This window comes from Colletotrichum fioriniae, assembly GCF_027942845.1.
Source record: "Colletotrichum fioriniae strain IMI 355084 chromosome Unknown scaffold_3, whole genome shotgun sequence".
In the NCBI taxonomy this organism is placed as follows: Eukaryota; Fungi; Ascomycota; class Sordariomycetes; order Glomerellales; family Glomerellaceae; genus Colletotrichum; species Colletotrichum fioriniae.
The window spans coordinates 1365426-1384742 of NW_027076839.1; the positions used below are offsets into that span (position 1 = coordinate 1365426).

The 19317-nt window shown below is 52.9% G+C and overlaps 7 protein-coding genes across 7 annotated transcripts; 6 read left to right on the top strand and 1 right to left on the bottom strand.

Annotated features, from left to right (window-relative positions):
• Positions 1-1075: 1075 nt before the first annotated feature.
• On the top strand, positions 1076-3676 carry N0V96_003260 (uncharacterized protein; the record flags this gene model as incomplete). The annotated part of the gene is made up of 1 exon (XM_053191037.1): positions 1076-3676. One exon carries the CDS (start codon positions 1076-1078, stop codon positions 3674-3676), a length of 2601 nt encoding a protein of 866 aa, XP_053051462.1.
• Positions 3677-5810: 2134 nt separating this feature from the next.
• N0V96_003261 (uncharacterized protein) lies at positions 5811-7118 on the top strand (the record flags this gene model as incomplete). The annotated part of the gene is made up of 4 exons (XM_053191038.2): positions 5811-6035; positions 6159-6244; positions 6326-6686; positions 6795-7118. 4 exons carry the CDS (start codon positions 5811-5813, stop codon positions 7116-7118), a joined length of 996 nt encoding a protein of 331 aa, XP_053051463.2.
• A 472-nt stretch (positions 7119-7590) lies between these two features.
• On the bottom strand, positions 7591-8718 carry N0V96_003262 (uncharacterized protein; the record flags this gene model as incomplete). Its single annotated transcript, XM_053191039.1, has 1 exon — positions 7591-8718. One exon carries the CDS (start codon positions 8716-8718, stop codon positions 7591-7593), a length of 1128 nt encoding a protein of 375 aa, XP_053051464.1.
• A 1876-nt stretch (positions 8719-10594) lies between these two features.
• On the top strand, positions 10595-11769 carry N0V96_003263 (uncharacterized protein; the record flags this gene model as incomplete). The annotated part of the gene is made up of 2 exons (XM_065756785.1): positions 10595-11643; positions 11706-11769. 2 exons carry the CDS (start codon positions 10595-10597, stop codon positions 11767-11769), a joined length of 1113 nt encoding a protein of 370 aa, XP_065614552.1.
• A 1837-nt stretch (positions 11770-13606) lies between these two features.
• N0V96_003264 (uncharacterized protein) lies at positions 13607-14515 on the top strand (the record flags this gene model as incomplete). Its single annotated transcript, XM_053191041.1, has 1 exon — positions 13607-14515. The coding sequence occupies one exon, from the start codon at positions 13607-13609 to the stop codon at positions 14513-14515; it is 909 nt and encodes a 302-aa protein (XP_053051466.1).
• Positions 14516-15950: 1435 nt separating this feature from the next.
• N0V96_003265 (uncharacterized protein) lies at positions 15951-16650 on the top strand (the record flags this gene model as incomplete). Its single annotated transcript, XM_053191042.1, has 2 exons — positions 15951-16481; positions 16552-16650. 2 exons carry the CDS (start codon positions 15951-15953, stop codon positions 16648-16650), a joined length of 630 nt encoding a protein of 209 aa, XP_053051467.1.
• An 883-nt stretch (positions 16651-17533) lies between these two features.
• N0V96_003266 (uncharacterized protein) lies at positions 17534-18349 on the top strand (the record flags this gene model as incomplete). Its single annotated transcript, XM_053191043.2, has 1 exon — positions 17534-18349. One exon carries the CDS (start codon positions 17534-17536, stop codon positions 18347-18349), a length of 816 nt encoding a protein of 271 aa, XP_053051468.2.
• Positions 18350-19317: the final 968 nt, after the last annotated feature.

Below are 19317 nucleotides of genomic sequence, written 5' to 3' on the forward strand. Positions count from 1 at the left end.
ATTCTTGGAACTCTTGAGGCCTTGTCGCCGCCGTCGCTGTCGTCAAATTCTTGGTTTCCACCCCGTCCCTCTATACTTCATTGAGCTCAAACACCACCCCCGGGGGCCCCTCGCGCCCTCCAATGCCAGAGGGGAAACAGAGGTCCAGTTTTACTTTACCAGTCCCTGTTTCTCTAAAATGACCGAGAGAGACTGGGGAGTCGGGGTGTCGGGGATTGAAGTAGTACCCATATCTTTGCTGCCATTGCCTGGGAAAGGCTCAGAGCTTCCATCCAATGTCACCAAGGAGCGTGAAGAGGAAGAGTCCAGACTGCGCGATCGCTTGCTGATTAACAAATGCAAGCACATGGAAGTGCTTGTGCCTGCCATTTCTGCTGATTGCCTATTTGGTCTTGGCCCCTTGCTCTTTCCCTGTTCACTTATTCCCAAGGTATCCATCTGAATCTGAAGAGGTACGAGGATACTTGGTGACTTCCCGTAGAAGCTTTCGCATCGAAAAGACGGGAAGGTGCGCCTCCCAAGAAATACTTCATCCAGCCCACCTCCCCTCGACCTTTCAACAAGAGCTCCTTCCCCAGCTCTTTCCCTCTCTTTCCCCAGCTTTACCTGTCCTCGAGGTACACTTCACCCACGGGGAAACAGGAAGGTACCAATTTCGACTTGATTCTTCTTGACTGAAGAGTTGATCGTCCTTCTCACTCCTGCCCATCCTCATCGCAGTTCTTGCCGGTGGTCATAGCTACCTCCCCCGGAACACACACCGCGGAGTACTTGCGCCTTTGTCACCACCGACCGGCGGCAATTCTCCCTCACCGAGAAAAAGAGCGAAACGACCCGACCGCGAACGCCAATCGCGCGTTTACATCACCTTGCTGGCATTCTTTTGCCTCTGACGGCATTTATCGGGCCTATTCGCCTTTACCTACACAAAGCAAAAGGGAGGACGTGTTGATCCCTCTTAAGTCAAAACGGCCGCAACATTTTACTTCGGGCGCATCCCACCTCACTCACTTACACCCCATAATCCTGCCCATCTCAACCAACGGCCCCTCGCGGCCTCTTCATCCCGCCCACCATGACGACGCCAACGAATAATCGCGATCGCGCCAATTCAGACGAGAATGAGAAGCATTCTCAGCATACGGACGACAGTCTCCAAACCGCAACTGATCCCAACTCTCAGCCAACACACCCCGAAAAGTTGACGAGATTAAACACCGACAACCACCTTCATATCCCTCAAGAGACACATGGCGGACCAATGTCGCCGCAAGATTCACGGGAACAGGCCTCGCGTCTGAACGACGATCTGGAGCTGTTGCGCGCCGAGCGCCTCATCTCTAACCAAGAACATGAGATTTCCCAGCAGCGTTCTCGCCAGGGTAGGACCCGCGAGATGGAGCCCGAGGATGTCTTCGCTACCAACGGTCCAAACTCTGCCGATGCCGCCAAGCCGCCGCCCGAGAAGAAAGCCGGCGCCTTTGCCTTCGCATTGTGGAAGTGGTTGAGGAAGTTCCCGCGCGTCTTCCGATACTTTGTCTATCTGATTCCCGGTGCCGCGCTTCTTCTCATTCCGGTTCTAATCGGTCACTTCGCCGTTGACGCCGAGAGCGCTACCGTCGGTGGTGCTTATGGCGTCTATCTCACATGGTTTGGAATCTGGCTCGAGGTCATCTGGTGCTCATTGTGGGCTACGCGTATGGTTACCAGCTTTATGCCCCTCACCTTTGGCGGTATTGCCATTGTCATGGGCTCTTCGAACCACAAGAAGTGGAGGGACATCGGCCAGGGTCTCGAGCTGCACACTGCTCTCTTCATGTGGATGCTCGCCATTCTTTGCTCCTACTCGCCTATCCTCGAAGACCACCGCGTTCTTCCCGATGGGTTCAACCCGGACACCGACACCAAGCCGGATCTCAAATGGGTCGATATCGTTCAGAAAGTCATCATCGCTTTCTTGGTTCTTGCTGCCCTCAACTGGGTTGAGAAGATTTGCATCCAATGGATCGCCACGTCTTTCCATCAGCGCACATATGTCCAACGAATTGAGACGAACAAGAGCGACATCGACCATTTGGTCCACCTTTACGAGCACTCCAAAATGCGAATTAATCGCGAGGACTCCATCTGGCTCACTACCGAGAACGGCAACAGATCAGGCGCCCGTACCCCAATGGGTGTCGTTGGAAAGAATGTTCGCACTGCCTTCAACAAGGCTGGTGGCGTTGCGGCTCGCGTCGGAAACGACTTCATAGGACGAAAGGTCGCCTTCAACCATGCCCGCAAGATTACCTACGAGATGTTGCGCAACACAGGCTCTGCCCATTCTCTCGCCCGCCTCATCTTCCGCAGTCTCGCCAAGGATGGCCAGGAGACCATCTACCTCGAAGACATGCAGTCCGCCTTCAAGACCAGCGAAGAGGCCGAACATGCCTTTAGCATATTCGACAAAGATCTCAACGGTGATATTTCTATGGAAGAGATGGAACTCACTTGCAACGAGATTCATCTTGAGCGCAAGGCCATCGCTGCTTCGTTGAAGGATCTCGATTCCGTCATCAAGAAGCTCGACAAGGTCTTCCTCGTCATCATTGTTATCATCGCCATCATCGTGTTCATCTCCATTCTCTCGGGCTCTGCCGCTGCCGGTCTCGCATCTGCCGGATCCAGTTTCCTCGGTCTCGCATGGCTGCTCCAGGCCAGCGCTCAAGAATTCCTGCAGTCCATCATCTTCGTATTCGTCAAACACCCTTTCGATGTCGGCGACCGCGTCACTGTCTACGGCAACACTGGTACCACGGGAACTGGTGATGATTACTACGTTACCGAAATCTCTCTGCTATACACCGAGTTCAAGAAGATGGAAGGTCACATCGTACAGGCACCCAATAGCGTGCTCAACACCCTCTTCATCCTCAACCAGCGTCGTTCCGCCGGCCTGGCCGACCCTATCGAGCTTAAGCTTGGTTTCGGCACCGACCCGGAGCTTATCGAGGAGCTCAAGTCTCGCATGCTCAACTTCTGCCTCGAGCACAAGCGCGACTACCAACCTCGCATCATTACTGAAGTCCGCACTCTCAACGAGGTTCAATCTTTCACCATGAACTTGATCTTCTTCCACAAGTCCAACTTCCAGAACGAGCTGCTCCGTCTGCAGAGACACAACAAGTTTGCTGCCCAGCTCATGGCCGAGGTTCGCGCTGTTGGCCTCCAGGGCCCTTGGCAGGTGCAACCTGGTGGTTCCCGCAACACCCCTTTCTACTGGGCAGGCGGCGCCCCTCCTTCATACGACTCTTCAAAGAATGGCGGTCCCAGTGGCATCGAGCCTGCGACGCCTGGAGGCGACTCTCACTCCATTCATTCTACTACTCAGCCCACTACAGCGGGTAATGCGGTAGCCACCCGTGCTCGCGCCGATTCTCGCACTGGTATGACGCCTTTCATCGACAACAACTGGAGCGACTTCCAGGACGTGTTTGAGGCTCGCAGAGAGGTCCACCAGCCGCACGTCGCGCGTCTCCAGAGCATCCGTGAACGAACCGATCTCGAACGCCCAGACAGCGCGACGTCAGGCGCCGCGGCCTCGAGAGCTAGCCACGAGTCTGGATCTCAGCGTCGACGCTTCTTTGGGCGACCTCGGAGTTCTAGCCGAACCAAGACCGGCGACATTGTTTAGACCAAATGACAGACGATGAAATTCTTTACAGCGGAACAAAAGTCTTTTTTGCCTTGTGCCCAGGCTCGGGACACTTACACTCTTTTCATAATGCGATATATGTAATCAGCGAAGCGAGAGAAGCGCCCTAGAGAAGGAGAAGATAGAGAGGAGTGTGCATGGATCACCTTTGCGTACTAAAGGATCTGGGTAGAATGCCCAAGTATCTATCGCAAGGTGTCGACGGAGTTTTATTTCAGAGAAATTGGCATCAGGAGCGAGAAGACGCTTCCTTTTGGACAGACAGAAATCGGGGTAAAATACCCAAATAGAAACCTCGATTCATAATTCGCAACGTTGGTCGACTAATTCTGCTTACCTGGTGTTATTGACAGCTTTCGACTGAACTTCAGCTGCCCATCGTATGAGGGACGATTCCATCGTTCTCTCCCTTTCTCCCAAGGTCTTTAATATGCACCAACCGAACGCAGGTTGTTTCTGATATCAGGCAGTTTCTGTGGTAACCAAGCGACACTGCTAGAGAGGCGCGTCAGACACCACCTCCTCTATGCTTCTTAACACTTCTTTTCCTTGTTTCTCCCGCCAAAGACCGCGTGACCAGCGACTATGTGCTACCCCCCGGGAGGATATCGAAGCTGCTCCTAAGGCGTACCGCACCCATGTTTTGGAGTGCAATCGCAGTATCTTCGAAGTCTAAGGTCTCTCTACCATTAAAACATCCACATGTCGACCTATCAGATGTCCTCATTTCGTCCCTTAGCATCTCTGGTCGTCGACGCGGGGCCAGAAGGCGACCTTGAAGACGACAAAGACGTACCATGAGAGGTCCCTTCCGATGTGGACCGGGAAGTGGAGGTCGGAGAAGAGACTCTCCGCGCCGCAACCCAGCACAAAAGTTCCTCCGCCGGACAGTCTCATGATGGCACAGCAAACCAGAGACGTAAAATCTTTTACCACGACGATCCAGCCAAATTCCTTCTACATTCCCTAAGTTAAGGAAATAGCGCCAGGAATCCGTTCATGTCCCGCTCGCGCCCTTCCGGGCCCTCCTTCTCCCCCCGGACTGCGATGCCGGGTTATCCGGTACAGGGCGGGACGGCTTTCCCGGCAAAAGATGCACCCTCTGATAGTGCCAAGGATATATCAACATACCTTAATTTCAAAGGACCGGCTTGACTTGCCCCTTTCCAGCCAGGCAAACCCGAGCTTGCGGATAAGGTTTTTGAAGTCCTCATTTCTCCAAAGTCCCAAGTTTTCTCTCGGTTAAGCGGGAAAGTCGGCGTGCTGGATGAATTTCGCACCTCAAGTATCAATGATATTTGCAAGGCAAGTCTTTAGAATATACACCTAAGAATGAGACTCCTCGTCCAATCGTCCTCTCACTTGGCATGGCATGCTCCTTGGACTGAAAGACTGCACTCTGCTTCTTTCAGAGGCTTGGTATACTACCGAATCGTGACTCCCGTAATCAACATGAATCCCCGGCCCATAAACTCAATTCTCCAACAACGCACCGCCAGGGCGGGGCCGCGGTGGTCCAAGGCCAGGATAGGTGGCCCGGAGAAGTCTACATAAGCAAAACTGTATGAAGGAGCTTCAGGGAATGGCCTGCTTCCAGACATATCCGCCAAGATCTTCATACTCTATTCCTTTAGTTTTTGGCAGGATCCAAGGGGGAAGTTACTGGTATCCATGGCAAATTCGTCCAAATAGGCCATTCAAAAAAAACAAACCGAATCAGGCGATGCCATCTTTTACCTAAATAGCCAAGCACGGAGCTCTGTACAGATCTAGATGTTGGGGTAAATGAAGGAGGAGGAATCTTCAAGCGGATATCCACGTGAACATGCAGTGTCTCTTACTTAAAGGTAGGTCTATAGCAAGTTGACAATGTTGTCAAGTAGCTGTTGGCAAGTATCACCAAATTGTCCCTGCTCGTCTTCACCTGGTCATTCGTTTGTTCTACAGCGACAGCATTTCATTCGTTTCCTTCAAGCTCGCACACCCTCTTCGTTCGACTCCCATCATCACAATAACACACATCCTGGCACATTCAGTCCCTCATCCCTGACATCCCCCCTCTTTCCCCAGAGACGTCCCTTTCTAAGTTCATGGGAATATCAAAATGGCAAAGATGCTCCTAGCTCTAGCCGCTCTCCTCGCAGCAACGACAGCCACATCCGCAGCCTGCACCAACCCCTCAATCCGCAAACCATGGACCGCCCTTACCGAAGACGAGAAGGCAGGCTACGTGAACTCGACGCTCTGTCTAATGGACCCGACCCAAGCGCCAGCTAAAGTCCGAAGCTGGGGCGCGACGAGCCGCTGGGAGGAGTTGGTTGTTGCGCATATTGCGCAGGTTCGTTATATTCACACAGTGGTACGTGAAAACCCATGTCAACTGTTAGACTTCTGCCCTTAAAAAGGGATGCGTTTGAAGATTGTTATTCCGTGAGACTAATACGATGGATTGATGAAATAGGGTGCCTTGTTTCCCTGGCATCGATGGTACACCAAGATCCACGAAGACCTCCTCCGTAACGAGTGCGGATACACCGGTCCATACCCGTACGCCTACCCTTCCTCCCTCTCCCCCTTCTCTCACTTCAAACAACCTCACATACAAAACCCAACTCACATCTACTCCAGCTACTGGGACCTACAAGCAGACCAAGCCCTCTATTCAATCCAAAACGCCACCGTCTGGGACACCGCATCCTCCGTCAAAGCCTTCGGCACAGGCAGAATCGACGCGGCCACAAACTGTATCCTCGATGGTGCTTTCGTGAACTACCGAGTCCGCTTCAACACGCAGCTCGAACGAGACGAGACGAAAGGAGGCGGCGTCTGCCTCACCCGCGCCCTGAACCAGACGGCCTTCGATACCGTTTCCCAAGCGAATGTCGTGGAGCCGTGTATGGCGCTTGAGAGGGGTGATGATTACGGCGAGATGTTGGGGTGTCTTGGGAATACGCCGCATAGTGGTGGGCATTTAGGCGTCGGTGGCATCGTGAGTTTACTCTTCCCCTCTAACCGTCTCCTGCTGTCCCAGCACCGAGTAGAATGAAAGGACTCCTCTCATCAGAGAAATATCCGAACCCAATACTGATCATCCCAGATGCGCGACCACGCCCGCTCCCCCGCCGATCCAATCTTCTACCTCCACCACACGAATTTCGATCGCCTCTGGTGGGAGTGGCAGACTTCCTCCCCCGGCAGAATCCACGCGATGGGCGGCCCCAATGTCGCGGCGAACCAGATCTTTCTCGACGCGCAGCCAAAGATCTTGCCAGAGGACATGTTCCTCCCGTACTTTGGAGACGGAGGCGGCAATGTGACGACTCTGGAGCATGTTCTGTGGATGCCTGGATTGGCTGAGAATATCACTATCAGAGACACGATGGACGTCCGCGGGGAGAAGATGTGTTTTGACTACGTTTGAACGGGGCTGATGCCGCAGTAATAACCGTCTTGGGATTGATGAGATTGTCGTATCACTAAAGTCGAGGTCCGACACTCCTGACAGGGCATACCGCCATTCTGCTTTGGCAGCTCAGAGAGGGTAGAGCGAGTGGACCACCGAGGCATCACTATGAAACGAAGCTGACGAACGTCATCATTGACAGTCAAATACCGAGCAATGATATGATGTCTGATTTGAGGTCTACAAAATACATAAGACCCTTGTAACACTACTACAAAGTCGCCGCCATAAGAGATGTAATGTTTGGTCATCTGAAGTTCATTTGATAGACTGCTCCTCCTAATATCTCGTGTTGTCCCCATTCATTCACTCTTATGATAAGCAGACTTCGAGCTCAAGTCTGAGCCATACGAGTCATAAAGATTGACCCAATCCATATCAATACAGGCGTAGAACATCACATCATAGCCGCAAACTCCAAGCAACAATGTTACCAACAGAGTGTAGCAAACGTACAGTTGCTCTCGATGACGACCTCGGAGTACGCTGGGTACAGTACATCAAAAGCGGAGGCAATGGCGGTGTTGTATTCGTTGTTGAATTTGGTGATGTTGCACTCGCTGCAGTGAATTCCCATACCGGGCTCCGGCCACTGTATCTCGTACCCAATGAAACCCTTGAGCTCGCCGGTAGCCATGTCATATGCTGTGAGGTTGAAGGTTGCAGGTAGGGTGAGGGTATCGTCAGAGGTGTCGTTGGCGAAGGGGGCTGGCCCATGGTTGTAGACGAAGTAGCCATCAGAGCCTGGGACGGTACCAAGGTTCTTGAGTGCGTTAAAGAAGACAGGCAGGAAGTTGAGGGGAGTAGCGTTGGTGCCTTGACAATGGGTCGTGACGGTCGAGTTGAGGCGATTCGAGAAAGGGTAAGGGCTGCAATAGCCGTCCGTGGTAAAGAGGATGCTGCTCAGGAAATGGGCAATGGTACCGTACCAGATGGCAGGGCGAGGGCTGACTTCGACCTTGACGCTAAGAGTTCTTCCTTCGACGGAGGGATTATTGGTACCACCCGTTGAGGCGGTTCCGTTGTCCGTAGGAACCCAGACGCCAGGGAGTCTGGCCCAAGGAGTGGGACCGTTCTCAAGATGGTTGCAGATGAAAGCTGAGACGCAGGTAGAGTTGCCGGAAGCACTCATACTGATGGGACGTCCGCGGTAGGTGTAACACCAGAGAGTGGTACCGCCGTCTTTGGTGCTCATGGCCTTGCCGGCACGCAAGAGCTCTGGAGTGCCGTCTTCGATCCAGGCAGACCAGGTATCTCCGTTTGAAAAAGTTGCAGAGGCACCCTCGTAGTTCCAGGGATATTTGCCGTCATTGTAGGGCATCTCGACAATCATGTCAGGAGGAGCAGGGTCGGTCTCTGCCGGAGTAGACCAGATTGCACCCCTGTACCAGTTCATCTGGCGGGAGGTGGACCACGTCAGGTTCTCTGGGTTGGACCCAATGCCGCAGTTAGCTAGAACCAAGTTCTGGTCAGCGTTGGTGTGGGCGAGGCGGTGCAGATTAAAAGGATTCAGGGAAGACATGGCCGTAAAGGCCTTGAGAGCGCGGGAGAAAGTCATCTTGTCGAGGGAGGAGAATCAAGGTAAAGACGGGCAATAGGACAGAACCAAAAAAGCGAGGGTTGGAGTTGAGGTGTTGAAGAAGAGTTTTGGGAGAGGAGATGGAGGAGAACGACGGAAGAACTAGAGCGAGTGGCAGAAACAGTCCAAGAGAACAGGCTGAAGACGGAAGGAGGTCACGATGGTTTGAAACTGGTTCTTGCCGTCTATCAATGTTTGAGCCTTGGAGGTTCCTACCACAGAAAAGATGGGCACGAGTACCTGACACTTGGCGTGTAAGTGACCACGTTGTGACCGAGTGGTGACTTCCCGCAGGAAACATCATCTCAGAGCAAAAGAGCAGGAAGGGAGGGGAGACAAAAGCCAGACTTCCATCAGAGAAGGAATGATACCGCTACGCTTGATTCCCTCCTGCCACTACCTTATGGGAATAGTCTGCACATGGCGATACTTCACACGGAGATAGCAAACATTGAAGCCACGATGTCGCTGCTAGAAGTTCAGCTTATCCTAGCAGGGACGGTAGAGCTGAGGTGCTAGTAATGGTCTCTTCTAAGGTATGGGCGGCATTCTCGAAAAGATCGAGGCCGACCATTGCCTTCCACTTTCTCATTTGAAAGCTCTCATGATAATTCGTCTTTGTATCTGATCAGGCAGGTGACATTCGGTCTGGCATATTCACTCTGAAGCCCGAACCGACGCACCCCTGCATCCTTGAACGATTCCTCGAAGTTTCCGTGACACGTGGAATGCTGGGTAGTGCCTCGTTTGATCACGGGCGGGCCATTGGATAGCATTCGCGGTCGGAGCTTGAACAGGGATGGACCTTGGCGACTGGGCGATCCTTCTTTAATACTGTCATTCCGTGATCGAGGGAGGTGGCCGTTTCTGCAAGGTCCGCTAGCAAGAGACGAGAAAAGTAGACAGAACAATCCTGAGTGATCGTTATACCAGCTCAAAGCAACATGGAGACTCAAGGTACTTTAACAGTGCTGTCGTATTAGGCAGAGGTGTAAGTTGGAAATTAATAATCAAAGAGTCCGAGATGTAGCGCTCGAAGAAGATGCACAGTCAGCAAACGTCTTTGGCCAATAAAACAGGGCAGATTGCTGGAGATCAGCCACCATCACCACACAGACTCCGCTGAAGCGGTCCGGGGGATGTTACCCAAGCACCGACGACCCCCCAATGACCCCCGGGCAAGGCCCAATGGACCCCAAAAGACCCCTAAAAATAAAGCCAAGCTGCATTGGGTTGGGAGTGACCTGTACCTTGTACGGAGTACCCAGCAGGAAGGAGCAAATAGTTCGTTGCCTGGACTTCCATGTATCTGTAGCTCCCCGCTCCATTCCTCTTTCACCACCCGCATCCTCGACCAGACAGAAAGAGACAACGCCCACGCCCATGCAGCTCAGCCGCACTGCAGCTCAATCTAGTCTAGTCACCTATTCGCACCTCTCTACCACTGTTTATTACCTTGCCCAGGTGCTATGCCATCGAAGCCATGTCGCAGAAAAACAACGCCTGGCGCCACGTTCGCTTCCCTCCTCCCCTTTCTCTCTCCGCGACGATGTCGTGTCGCCATCGCGAACAACCTTGACGCGGCTGTGAACCTTCGTCATCCTATTTGACGACTGGCTCTTTGAACCGCTACTCTGATCCTCCAACAACAACGATATCCCCGCAGTAGGGCCAATATCAAAGACTCCGAGCATCGGACTTCGCCTGTCTGACACCACCCAACAGTGCTGTTGGTGTGCCTGCCAATCAGATTGCGACCCTGCCTGAAGTCCTACGAAGGAAACCACCTCCAGATCCCCGAGGCTCTGCGATTCCACATCTTCCAAAAGCTAGAACCCTCGTCGCCTCGGGCATTATGGCGGCCCTCCCCTCCGGTTGGGAATGGGACTACGATGGCTCCCGCTGGTTCTACCGCTACAAGCCCAATGGCCATGTCCAATTCCACTTTCCGAAAGAGGGCGACGAGTTCCCAGACTTTGTTGACTGCTTTTCACCAGCCCCCGAGCTTGCCCCCGAGGAGAAACTCGAGAGCCAGCAACAGCTCAAAAGACGAACCACGGCCGATGCCAATCCCACATCCAAGATGCGCGCTACTGGCGGGCCCATGTCCGAGTTTGGTATGAGTCGAAGTGGCTTTGGAGGACCCATGGACAACGACGATGACGATGGCGACGGCTTCTTCTTCCAGCCCGAGAACTTCATGTATCTCGGCCCCGGTGCCTACGACGATATCAGCCCGGAAGCTGACGAGGACGAGCGCGAAGAGGTATTGGGCAGGCCGGGCGTCGGTGAAAGCGGCGAAGGCAGCAGTACCAAGAATCATGCGATGCTCGATGTTGCCAGTGTGAAGTCGGGCGTGTCGCCTCTGCAAAGCGAGACCAATACACCCTCCATCGTCAACAGTGTCCCTGTGAGAGGGGCCGAAGCTGTGTCTGAGGCACCAGCAGAGATGGCCACCGTCGAGCAGCCTCTCAATGTCAACACTGATACCAGTCCGGATCCCAGCCGGGCCCTCCCGCCATCTCCTGGTGTTCCACTCCTCGATTCAGTAGAAAAGCCCCGGCCAGGATTCCCAGCCAATTTCCATAGTCCGCCATGGGACCCAGTAGGAACCATGGCCGAAATGGCAACGGAACACACGGCGCCAGCTCGCATCGAAACCCATCCTGATCCGGTTGAGATGGCCGACACCGCGGTACTAGCTCCCATCGAGACGAATTTCGCCGACCTGGGTATTGCCGAGCTGCCAGAGCGGACGAGTCCGGCGGAAGCGAAGCCGCCGTCTGCCCAGTCTACCCACGATTTGTTGCACCAGACGAACATGAGTGATGCAGCCCTCTACGGCGCTACCTTTGGAACTGGATCCAGGCCTCAAAATTCGTCACCTTCTCAGAAAACTCAAGCGTCTCGAGGGCTCCAACGCGATTCGGCCACAGGGATAACGACTCCTGATCACTCTCTGCCAGAGGTGGTGCCTCTGCCGGCGCCGCAACCAACACAAAGCCCCTCACCAACTCCGAGCGGAAGTAGTCCTTTCAACATCAAAAGAAAGCCTTCCAAGTCGGCGGGCAAGCAGACTCAATACCAACCCTATGTACCTGGGGCAGTCAGCAGCATAGCTTCAGAGCAGTCGAGCACGACTGACTATAAACGCCGAGAACATCGTAATTCCCTTGCTCGGGATGGATCCCTAATGATGGGACCACGAAACAAGTTCGACCAGACAAGTATGCCGTCTGTTCTCAAGCCTCCTCAGCTACCACCCAAAGTTCCCATTGATTCGTCTCAAGCCCCGAGCCCTCCCTCCAATGACCAAAGAGCCACCAACACAGCCAGTCAAACTTTACGTCTCGTCACACAGGGGCCTTTGCAACACTTCCCATCAGTGCTGAAGCCAGCAAGAGGACAGCCACAGAACAGGGCTCAGGAGCCGTCACCTCCGCAGTCAGCATCTACCGATAGCTTGAGCAAGAAAGGGACGGAGAAGGAGACGCAATACGTGGCATTTCAACCAGGTCTAGGTCTCGCAAGCCAGAAGGCATCCCAACCGTCTCATCAAGACAATACCCAAGCTTTTGACAATCCCGCCACAATCTCGCAGTCATCTCATGGTGGCCAAAGTCCTGACGTTCAACGACCTGAGACGACGCCTATTCAGTCATCGCAAGATCGGTACCAAATGGCCAGCCAAAGTGGTCGGCTTCCTGCAACAAATACCCCACCTGCACCTGCCTTCCTACAGCGCCCGCGAGCCCAGAGTGATGTTCACCAACAAACACTTTCCAATGCTCAATACCGAACGTCGATAGACTCCCCTCGCGATAGTACGCAAAGACATGATTCTATACCGGACGGGGGACGACCTCGACAGACGTCATATGCTTCAAGCGAGGTCTCGTCTCTTGGGCCACCGACAGGCAGCCAGTCATCTATCCCCCTTCAAACTCCGTCGCCGTTAGATAGCGACGGAAGACGCCATTCTTCCGGCTTCTTCCATGGTGCAAACTCGAACTCTTACTCCTCCCAGTCCGGTGCTGGGTTCGGCACCGCAGGCCTGAGGACAGCATCTACTTCTGGTCCCTCTGCTGCATCGACGACAACGGAAAATGCCCGACAAGCCTACAAACCCGCAGAGAGCCAGGCTCCTCCAGCTCGACCAGGGAAGGTTCCAGTGTCGTCGGTGGTCACGGCTCATCCTGATCAAGGTATGGAGTCTCAAACTTCTGGCGAAACTTACACTCCTTCGTCGAATCGCCGTCACTCTCTGCCTCCTGGTAGTATGACGAACCAAATAGCGCCACCGGTGTCTCAGCAATCGCAGCCAGAAAGATATGAGTTGTCAGATCAGAGTCAAGGCCAATCTCGGCCTCATTTCGACTCGGTGCATTGGGAGACAAGCGGCACTAGTGCTGCTGAGGCTGCTCATGGCATTTCAAGGCCGTATTCGGTGCATCCTACGGGTATGCAACCAGGAGAATCTGGCGGCCCAGCCTCACAACCACCGTACCCAACCGAGGAAAATCGGCAACCCGCGATGTTGGCAAATCACCCGTCCCGTCCTACAGTGACTCTTCCTCCCCAACAAGCTCTTGGTCCAATGAGCCCTTCCACGCCTATAAGATCTCCCGGTCATCTACTCCACCCTATTGACGAGCACAATGAGATTGACCATATGATGACCCCTGCTCCTACTACTTCGGGAGGACGAAATTCTTCTGATACCCATGGGCATCCTTCCGAATCGAGTTCCGCTCCCCATCCAGCCTACTACCCAGTAGCGAGCAACCCTCCGCAACACCAATCTGCTTTCAACGTTGCAGGTCTACCTCAGTCAAGCACAACACGCCCAGGATCAACCCCGCCTGTCATGCAACATTCGGCAAACGGAAAGGAAAAGGGTGGCTGGCTGTCCAAGTTCAAGAAAGGAAGCTCTAGCAAGTCCGGTTTCCTTCAAAAGGCGCCGCCGCCGCCGCCACCACAGGGTATCCAGATAGCTCAACATCCGCTGCAAACCGGGCCTCTATCGTCAGCTTGGATGTCCGGAAACCCTATAGCTACCAGCGTACCGACAGATCAGAGGTTAAGCCAACAAGCAATGCCAGTCATGTCGGGACAATCAAGTATTGTGCCCAACGCCCAATATACGCCATTTGTCCCGTCAAGCAAGCCAGAGTCTTCGAGTAACCAGGCCTTTGCTCCAAAGACTAGCAGTCTTCAGCAAGCGCCACTTCGCCAGAATTTCTCGGCTCAGGGCAACGCGTCCCTCGCTCCAGGGCCAGTGTCTCAGCCTATCTCTCAAGCTCAAGAGCACTATTTGATGGGAGAACAAGTCCAACAACGCTCAGCCAGCGTGCCACCCGGAGGCTTGGTGCTGCCTCCAGGTTCACCGAAGGACCATATGGACAATCTCTCAGATGCTGCTTCTGTTTCAACCATGGATGTGTCTGAAGCTCAAGCACAACCGGTACTACGGCCGCAGCTTGTCACAGTTGAGCGGCATGCTGTTCAGCCAAACCGAGAACAACGCGCGCCTCAAAATGTTGGCCACACGGCCCAATCGGCCCGACCGACTTCTGAGGGGCGTCCTCTTGATGCCAAGGCGCTTGCAGACAGCGAATTGACTGTCCCGCCTCTGTTCTCGAAGCCTCATCCTAAGACTACTGTCAGCGCCGTCCCTGTTAACCAAGGTCCTGTTGCTCAAAACAAGTGGGCGAAGAAACCTGCTGTGGACTATTCTGGGGATGATTGGGGCGATGATCCATGGGACTGTAAGTAGACACGTAGATGAGATTCAGCCATGCTATTATGAGTGGCCCATATCGGTTACAGGAACCTTCTCTGAGTGGCAATATCTAGATGTAAGCAGTCTGCAGATACCACATGGTTTTGGTCTCTAGCATTCGAACCAATTTATAATGACTACCTACATTTCCAATGCAAATGAACATCGCGAAGAGCATTGCAAGAAGTAGAGCCAAGCCCAAACATACTTGGTAGAGTATCTCCCTGTTCTGCAGACCTTGAATCTACATGAGACTATCATCGGCAAGGGGAAAGTATTGAGGTAAGTCACGATGAGAAATGGAACTCCGGCCGTTGCTTGATCTATGGCTCAAAATCAAAATCTCGGCCATGGAAAAGGTCACGCCCTCCACCAGCGGGCTGTATGGGATGCACAATGATTTGCAGTTATAGGGGAGTTAACATACCTGAGTCGGTCTTGACTCTTTCACTCCCCACTTTCAAGAATACCATCCTGACCTCACTTTGGCTTATCTAATCTAGTGCATCCCTTCCTCCGTGGCAAAATCAATGTGAGCCGTCATGGTAATCTAGGGCATCGTCCTCATCGGCAAAGGATTTGCTCACTCCCCGGTGTCTATGGTGGCCATGCGTGAATATACTTGAGACAAACAGCGCCGACAGCACACATGACACACCAAAAAATGTCACCGCGAACGCCATCTTCTTTGTGGCATATGGTGTCAGCAACATCATTGGGCCCCAATTCTTCCAAGAGACTTAGGCGCTACTTTACCCGCTCGGCATGGGTGCTATGCTAATCTTGCACGCGCTGAGCATCTTCGCGATAGGGCTTTACATGCTGTGCTGTTGGAGGGAAAACCGGAGGATAGTGAGATTGGATGCTGCGAGGGGAGATGGCCGAGTATCAATCTGGACATGGACTTTTAGAACTTGATAGACTGTGAGAACGTAGACGGTTTGTTGAGAGAAAATTGAGAAGTATGGATGCGAATAAAACCCCGCAAATCCAGAGGATGCTTTGTCGGCTTTCACGAGTGGTGCGGTACTGGTCAGTGACAAAGCGTCCTCAAAGACTTTGCCTGACTGATTGAACTGCCTTCGTTGATGGAATGATCGCCTTTGTTTACTGATCAACGAGGTAGACACATCGACCTTTGTTCAAAGTCGCGAACAACAATAGGTCCTTGTACCTTCAATAGCATTGTTTTAAGGACTGCCAGCTTTGACTTCAAAGCTGTTGATTGACCCTCAAATCCTCTGCGCCCATTACTGGAAGAGTACATATTTCATCTTCATCCTTCCGAACGTCGATTGCATTACACCACTATCATCATCATAGCAAAGCGGATCACCACCAAATCAGCACCAGACAAAGTTCAGTATATACCCAAATCCCACTAACCAACATAACCAGAAACTTGATATCTACTAAGTTGACTGCAGCAATGGCACCACCATTCCTTAGCCGTCCCGAGATTCAACACCTCGTTGGAAACTTCTTGGTCGATTTCTACAATCGTGAGGACGTCGAAAATTGGGAAGATGTGCAAAGAGCCACCATCGATGCTATGGGAGGGATCATCGTCCAGCTTGCTCGGGGGCACGCGCAGGCGCAAATGGAAGGTACCCACACCTCTCCGGAACCGATGGACTTGGACAATGGTGAGGCTGTACAACCTGAAGAAGCAGATTCAGATGACACTTCGGATCCAGATGACTTTGTGAGAGACGACATCCCTCCCCAGGCACTCAAGAACACTTCCGATTCCCCAGAAAAGCCCGATTCAGGCTCGGATTTTGAGAGCTCTGCTTCGAAGAATCCTCGCAGCGGTAAAGGAGCAATCAAGACTAAGAACACCCCACGGAAGAACGCCAAGGTAAAGTCTGACCGTGTTGCAAGCCTCGAGGCACGCAAGACGAACCGGTGTGTTTTAGGATGTGACTTGGGCTACACGACGACGGATCGTCTCAAGAGAGTAAGTTCATTTCCGTTCCCCCTTGATTTCCAAGACTTTCTGAGGACACATCAGCTAACAGCATGTGTAGCATTACAAATCTCACCACCCCGGTTGGGAGAACGCAGTTGTGGCTGCTGGCCAGACCATTTTTGCCAATCAGCGCAGCTACACGAAGCGAGACACATGAAAGGGGGCATTATTCTCTCCTATGAGAGGTTTGTCGTGTGCATGATTTTGCTGATATGAGTACAGAAAGGGGTTTTTTAGTTTTTGTCTGACTTTGATTTTCAATATACGGGTTTCAGATCTTGGGCGCTGATGTGAGGAGAGAGAGTGTGATATCCAAGCAGGACAGTGTGAATCAAGATTGAGTCAGGGGATGGTTGAATAGTTGATATGTCAGAAAGCCCCATGAAGCTCGCTTTTCAATCCTAGTTCTTAACTTGCCTCGCGTAGATAAAAGATCGACGATCCGTCCGACTTTGTTTACTACTCTGCTGTTACCCTCGCCGGCACCCGGCGTTGCGGTTGCGCCAAGGCATGTGCCGCAAGGGGGCTACCGCACCACTCAGGTGAGTGCGCGTAAATTGTCCCTATCATTGACAACTTCCTAGACACATTCTAACTCTAGTAGACGCCTTCGACCAGGGCCAATGTGACAAGGTAATGTTGGACCATTCAGACGGTCGATAGCTACGGAGAATTTCATGGGTGACGGCGGCGTCTATTCGTCCATGTCATCCCACCGGCCCGTTGAAACAGACCGTCAAAGTTCAAGGGATGTCCCGCTAGCTTGCCTGATGACAGGACCACCGGTTCATCTTAGGCTCGGGGGCTAATGGGCTTGGCCCACTTACAAACGTCAAGTCGGCGTTCGGCAGTCAAAGTTGATGTCGGACTCCAGCCGGCAGCATGGCGAAGTATAAGGTGATCAGCAAGCCGGCGCAATGCAAAATCTCAGTTCAAGGCGTTGTCTTTCCATCTTCCGCGGGTCGTAACAACTCAATTCATTCTTTTCTATCACTTTGGCAAATCTGCCTTTCCGTTCCTTATTCCATTTCTCGCCCAACATGAGGTGCTCAACTTTCCTCGCCTTGGCTGCATCAGCCTCTGGCGCGTCCGCACATTACTTCTTCCCCCATCTCATCGTCAATGGCAACTTCACCGGCTATAACGAATACGTCCGCGACAACAGCGCGGGCTACATGCCCTTCAAGAACGGCTACGACAGCACCGACCTCCGATGCCGTACCGGTTCCATGGAGCACGCCGCCACCACGGGCGTCTACAAGGTCAAGGCTGGCGACGAGGTGGGCTTCGGCCTCAACTTTGGCGGCACGATTCAGCACCCGGGTCCCATGCAGGCCTACCTCTCCAAAGCACCGGGCGACGTGCGCGAGTACGACGGCTCCGGTGACTGGTTCAAGATCTATGAGCTCGGACCAAAGTCCTTTTCTAGCGAGGGAATCGAATGGGGCGTCACCAATGTTGGGAACTTCACCTTCAAGCTGCCTGAGGAGACGCCTGCTGGGCAGTACCTTATGCGAATCGAGCACATTGGCGTCCACGGAGCTGGTGACTTTGGTGGTGCTGAGTTTTACTTCAACTGTGCGCAAATCGAAGTTGAGAGCGATAGTACCGCCGTCCCCGGCCCGACTGTCAAGATCCCCGGATTGTACGACGGCCACGAGCCCGGTATCGAGTTCTACATGTACCGCCCGTGGATCGTCAACTTCACGATGCCTGGACCGGCTAGATGGCCTCAAGCTCTTGTGGAGAACGTCACCGCACAAGGTGTTAGCGTGGCTCCTACAGCTACTCCTTGGACACTCCCGGCAGTCACTTCCACAGTTGGGGACAGGACATTTCATCCTCGGCGGCGGTAGTCGTGCCCACAAGCCTCGCCTCCGCAGCAGTGCCTTCTGCCAACGCGACTTACTCGTACGCACCTACGACTGCGGTTAGCGTAACTGAATCAGCGGCCTCGAAGAGCGAGATCAGCGAGTTGGTGGCGTCTACCGTCAGCTCAGCTGCAACTTTGAGTGCAACGGCTGTGCCTCTCACCACCACTTCAAAGAAGTCTCGATGCCCACCTCGAAGCACGGTGATCAGCACGGTTTACGTTACTGCAAGTGCTTGAGCCCGTCTCCAACTCTTGAGATCACACGAGCCATGCGATTCTGGGAGTTGCAAGAGGCTAGCTACTTGTTCTATGTTGAGATCTGATAGCCTCATCATCAAAATTAGTGCAGCCAACGGCATGTTCGGTCACGCGTCCCAAGGTTTGACGAGCATGGGAACTTGAGCAAGAGTTTCATTCTTCACTTCTAAATGTATCAATATTCTTAACACATCAAATATCAAGGCTTTTTAGGTGCCACAAATCAGGACTCAGCAGAGTCATTGATGTCACTTGTAATAACAGTGCGATTTTATCAACTATTTCACGTTCTTAGTACTTAGCACAGACGACCGTTTCAAGGCGCAGCCTTTTAATAACACGTGTCTGGATCCTACTGCATCTCAAAAGTAAAATACCGAGTTACACCTTCCTCCTCTTCAGTCATCTTGATTAGTAGAATCCAGGCCTAAAAACAGGAGTGAACGCTAAAACTGGCTACAGGCCATGCCTTGCCGCCTCCCGTTCATCCTCCACGAGCCCTTATCAAGTCTTTGCGACCTCTTCTCCACCTATGTTCAGGGTCATGGTTGGCTAGTTCTGGCTGTTGCAGGGCGCCTGGTGTACCTGCACAAAGTAACCTGTTGGCTGTCATCTCTCAGGCCATGGTACGGTTGGCTCTCGGGACACTGTGTCGCACAGCAGCGTGTACCGGACCAATGTGATCGAATCCAG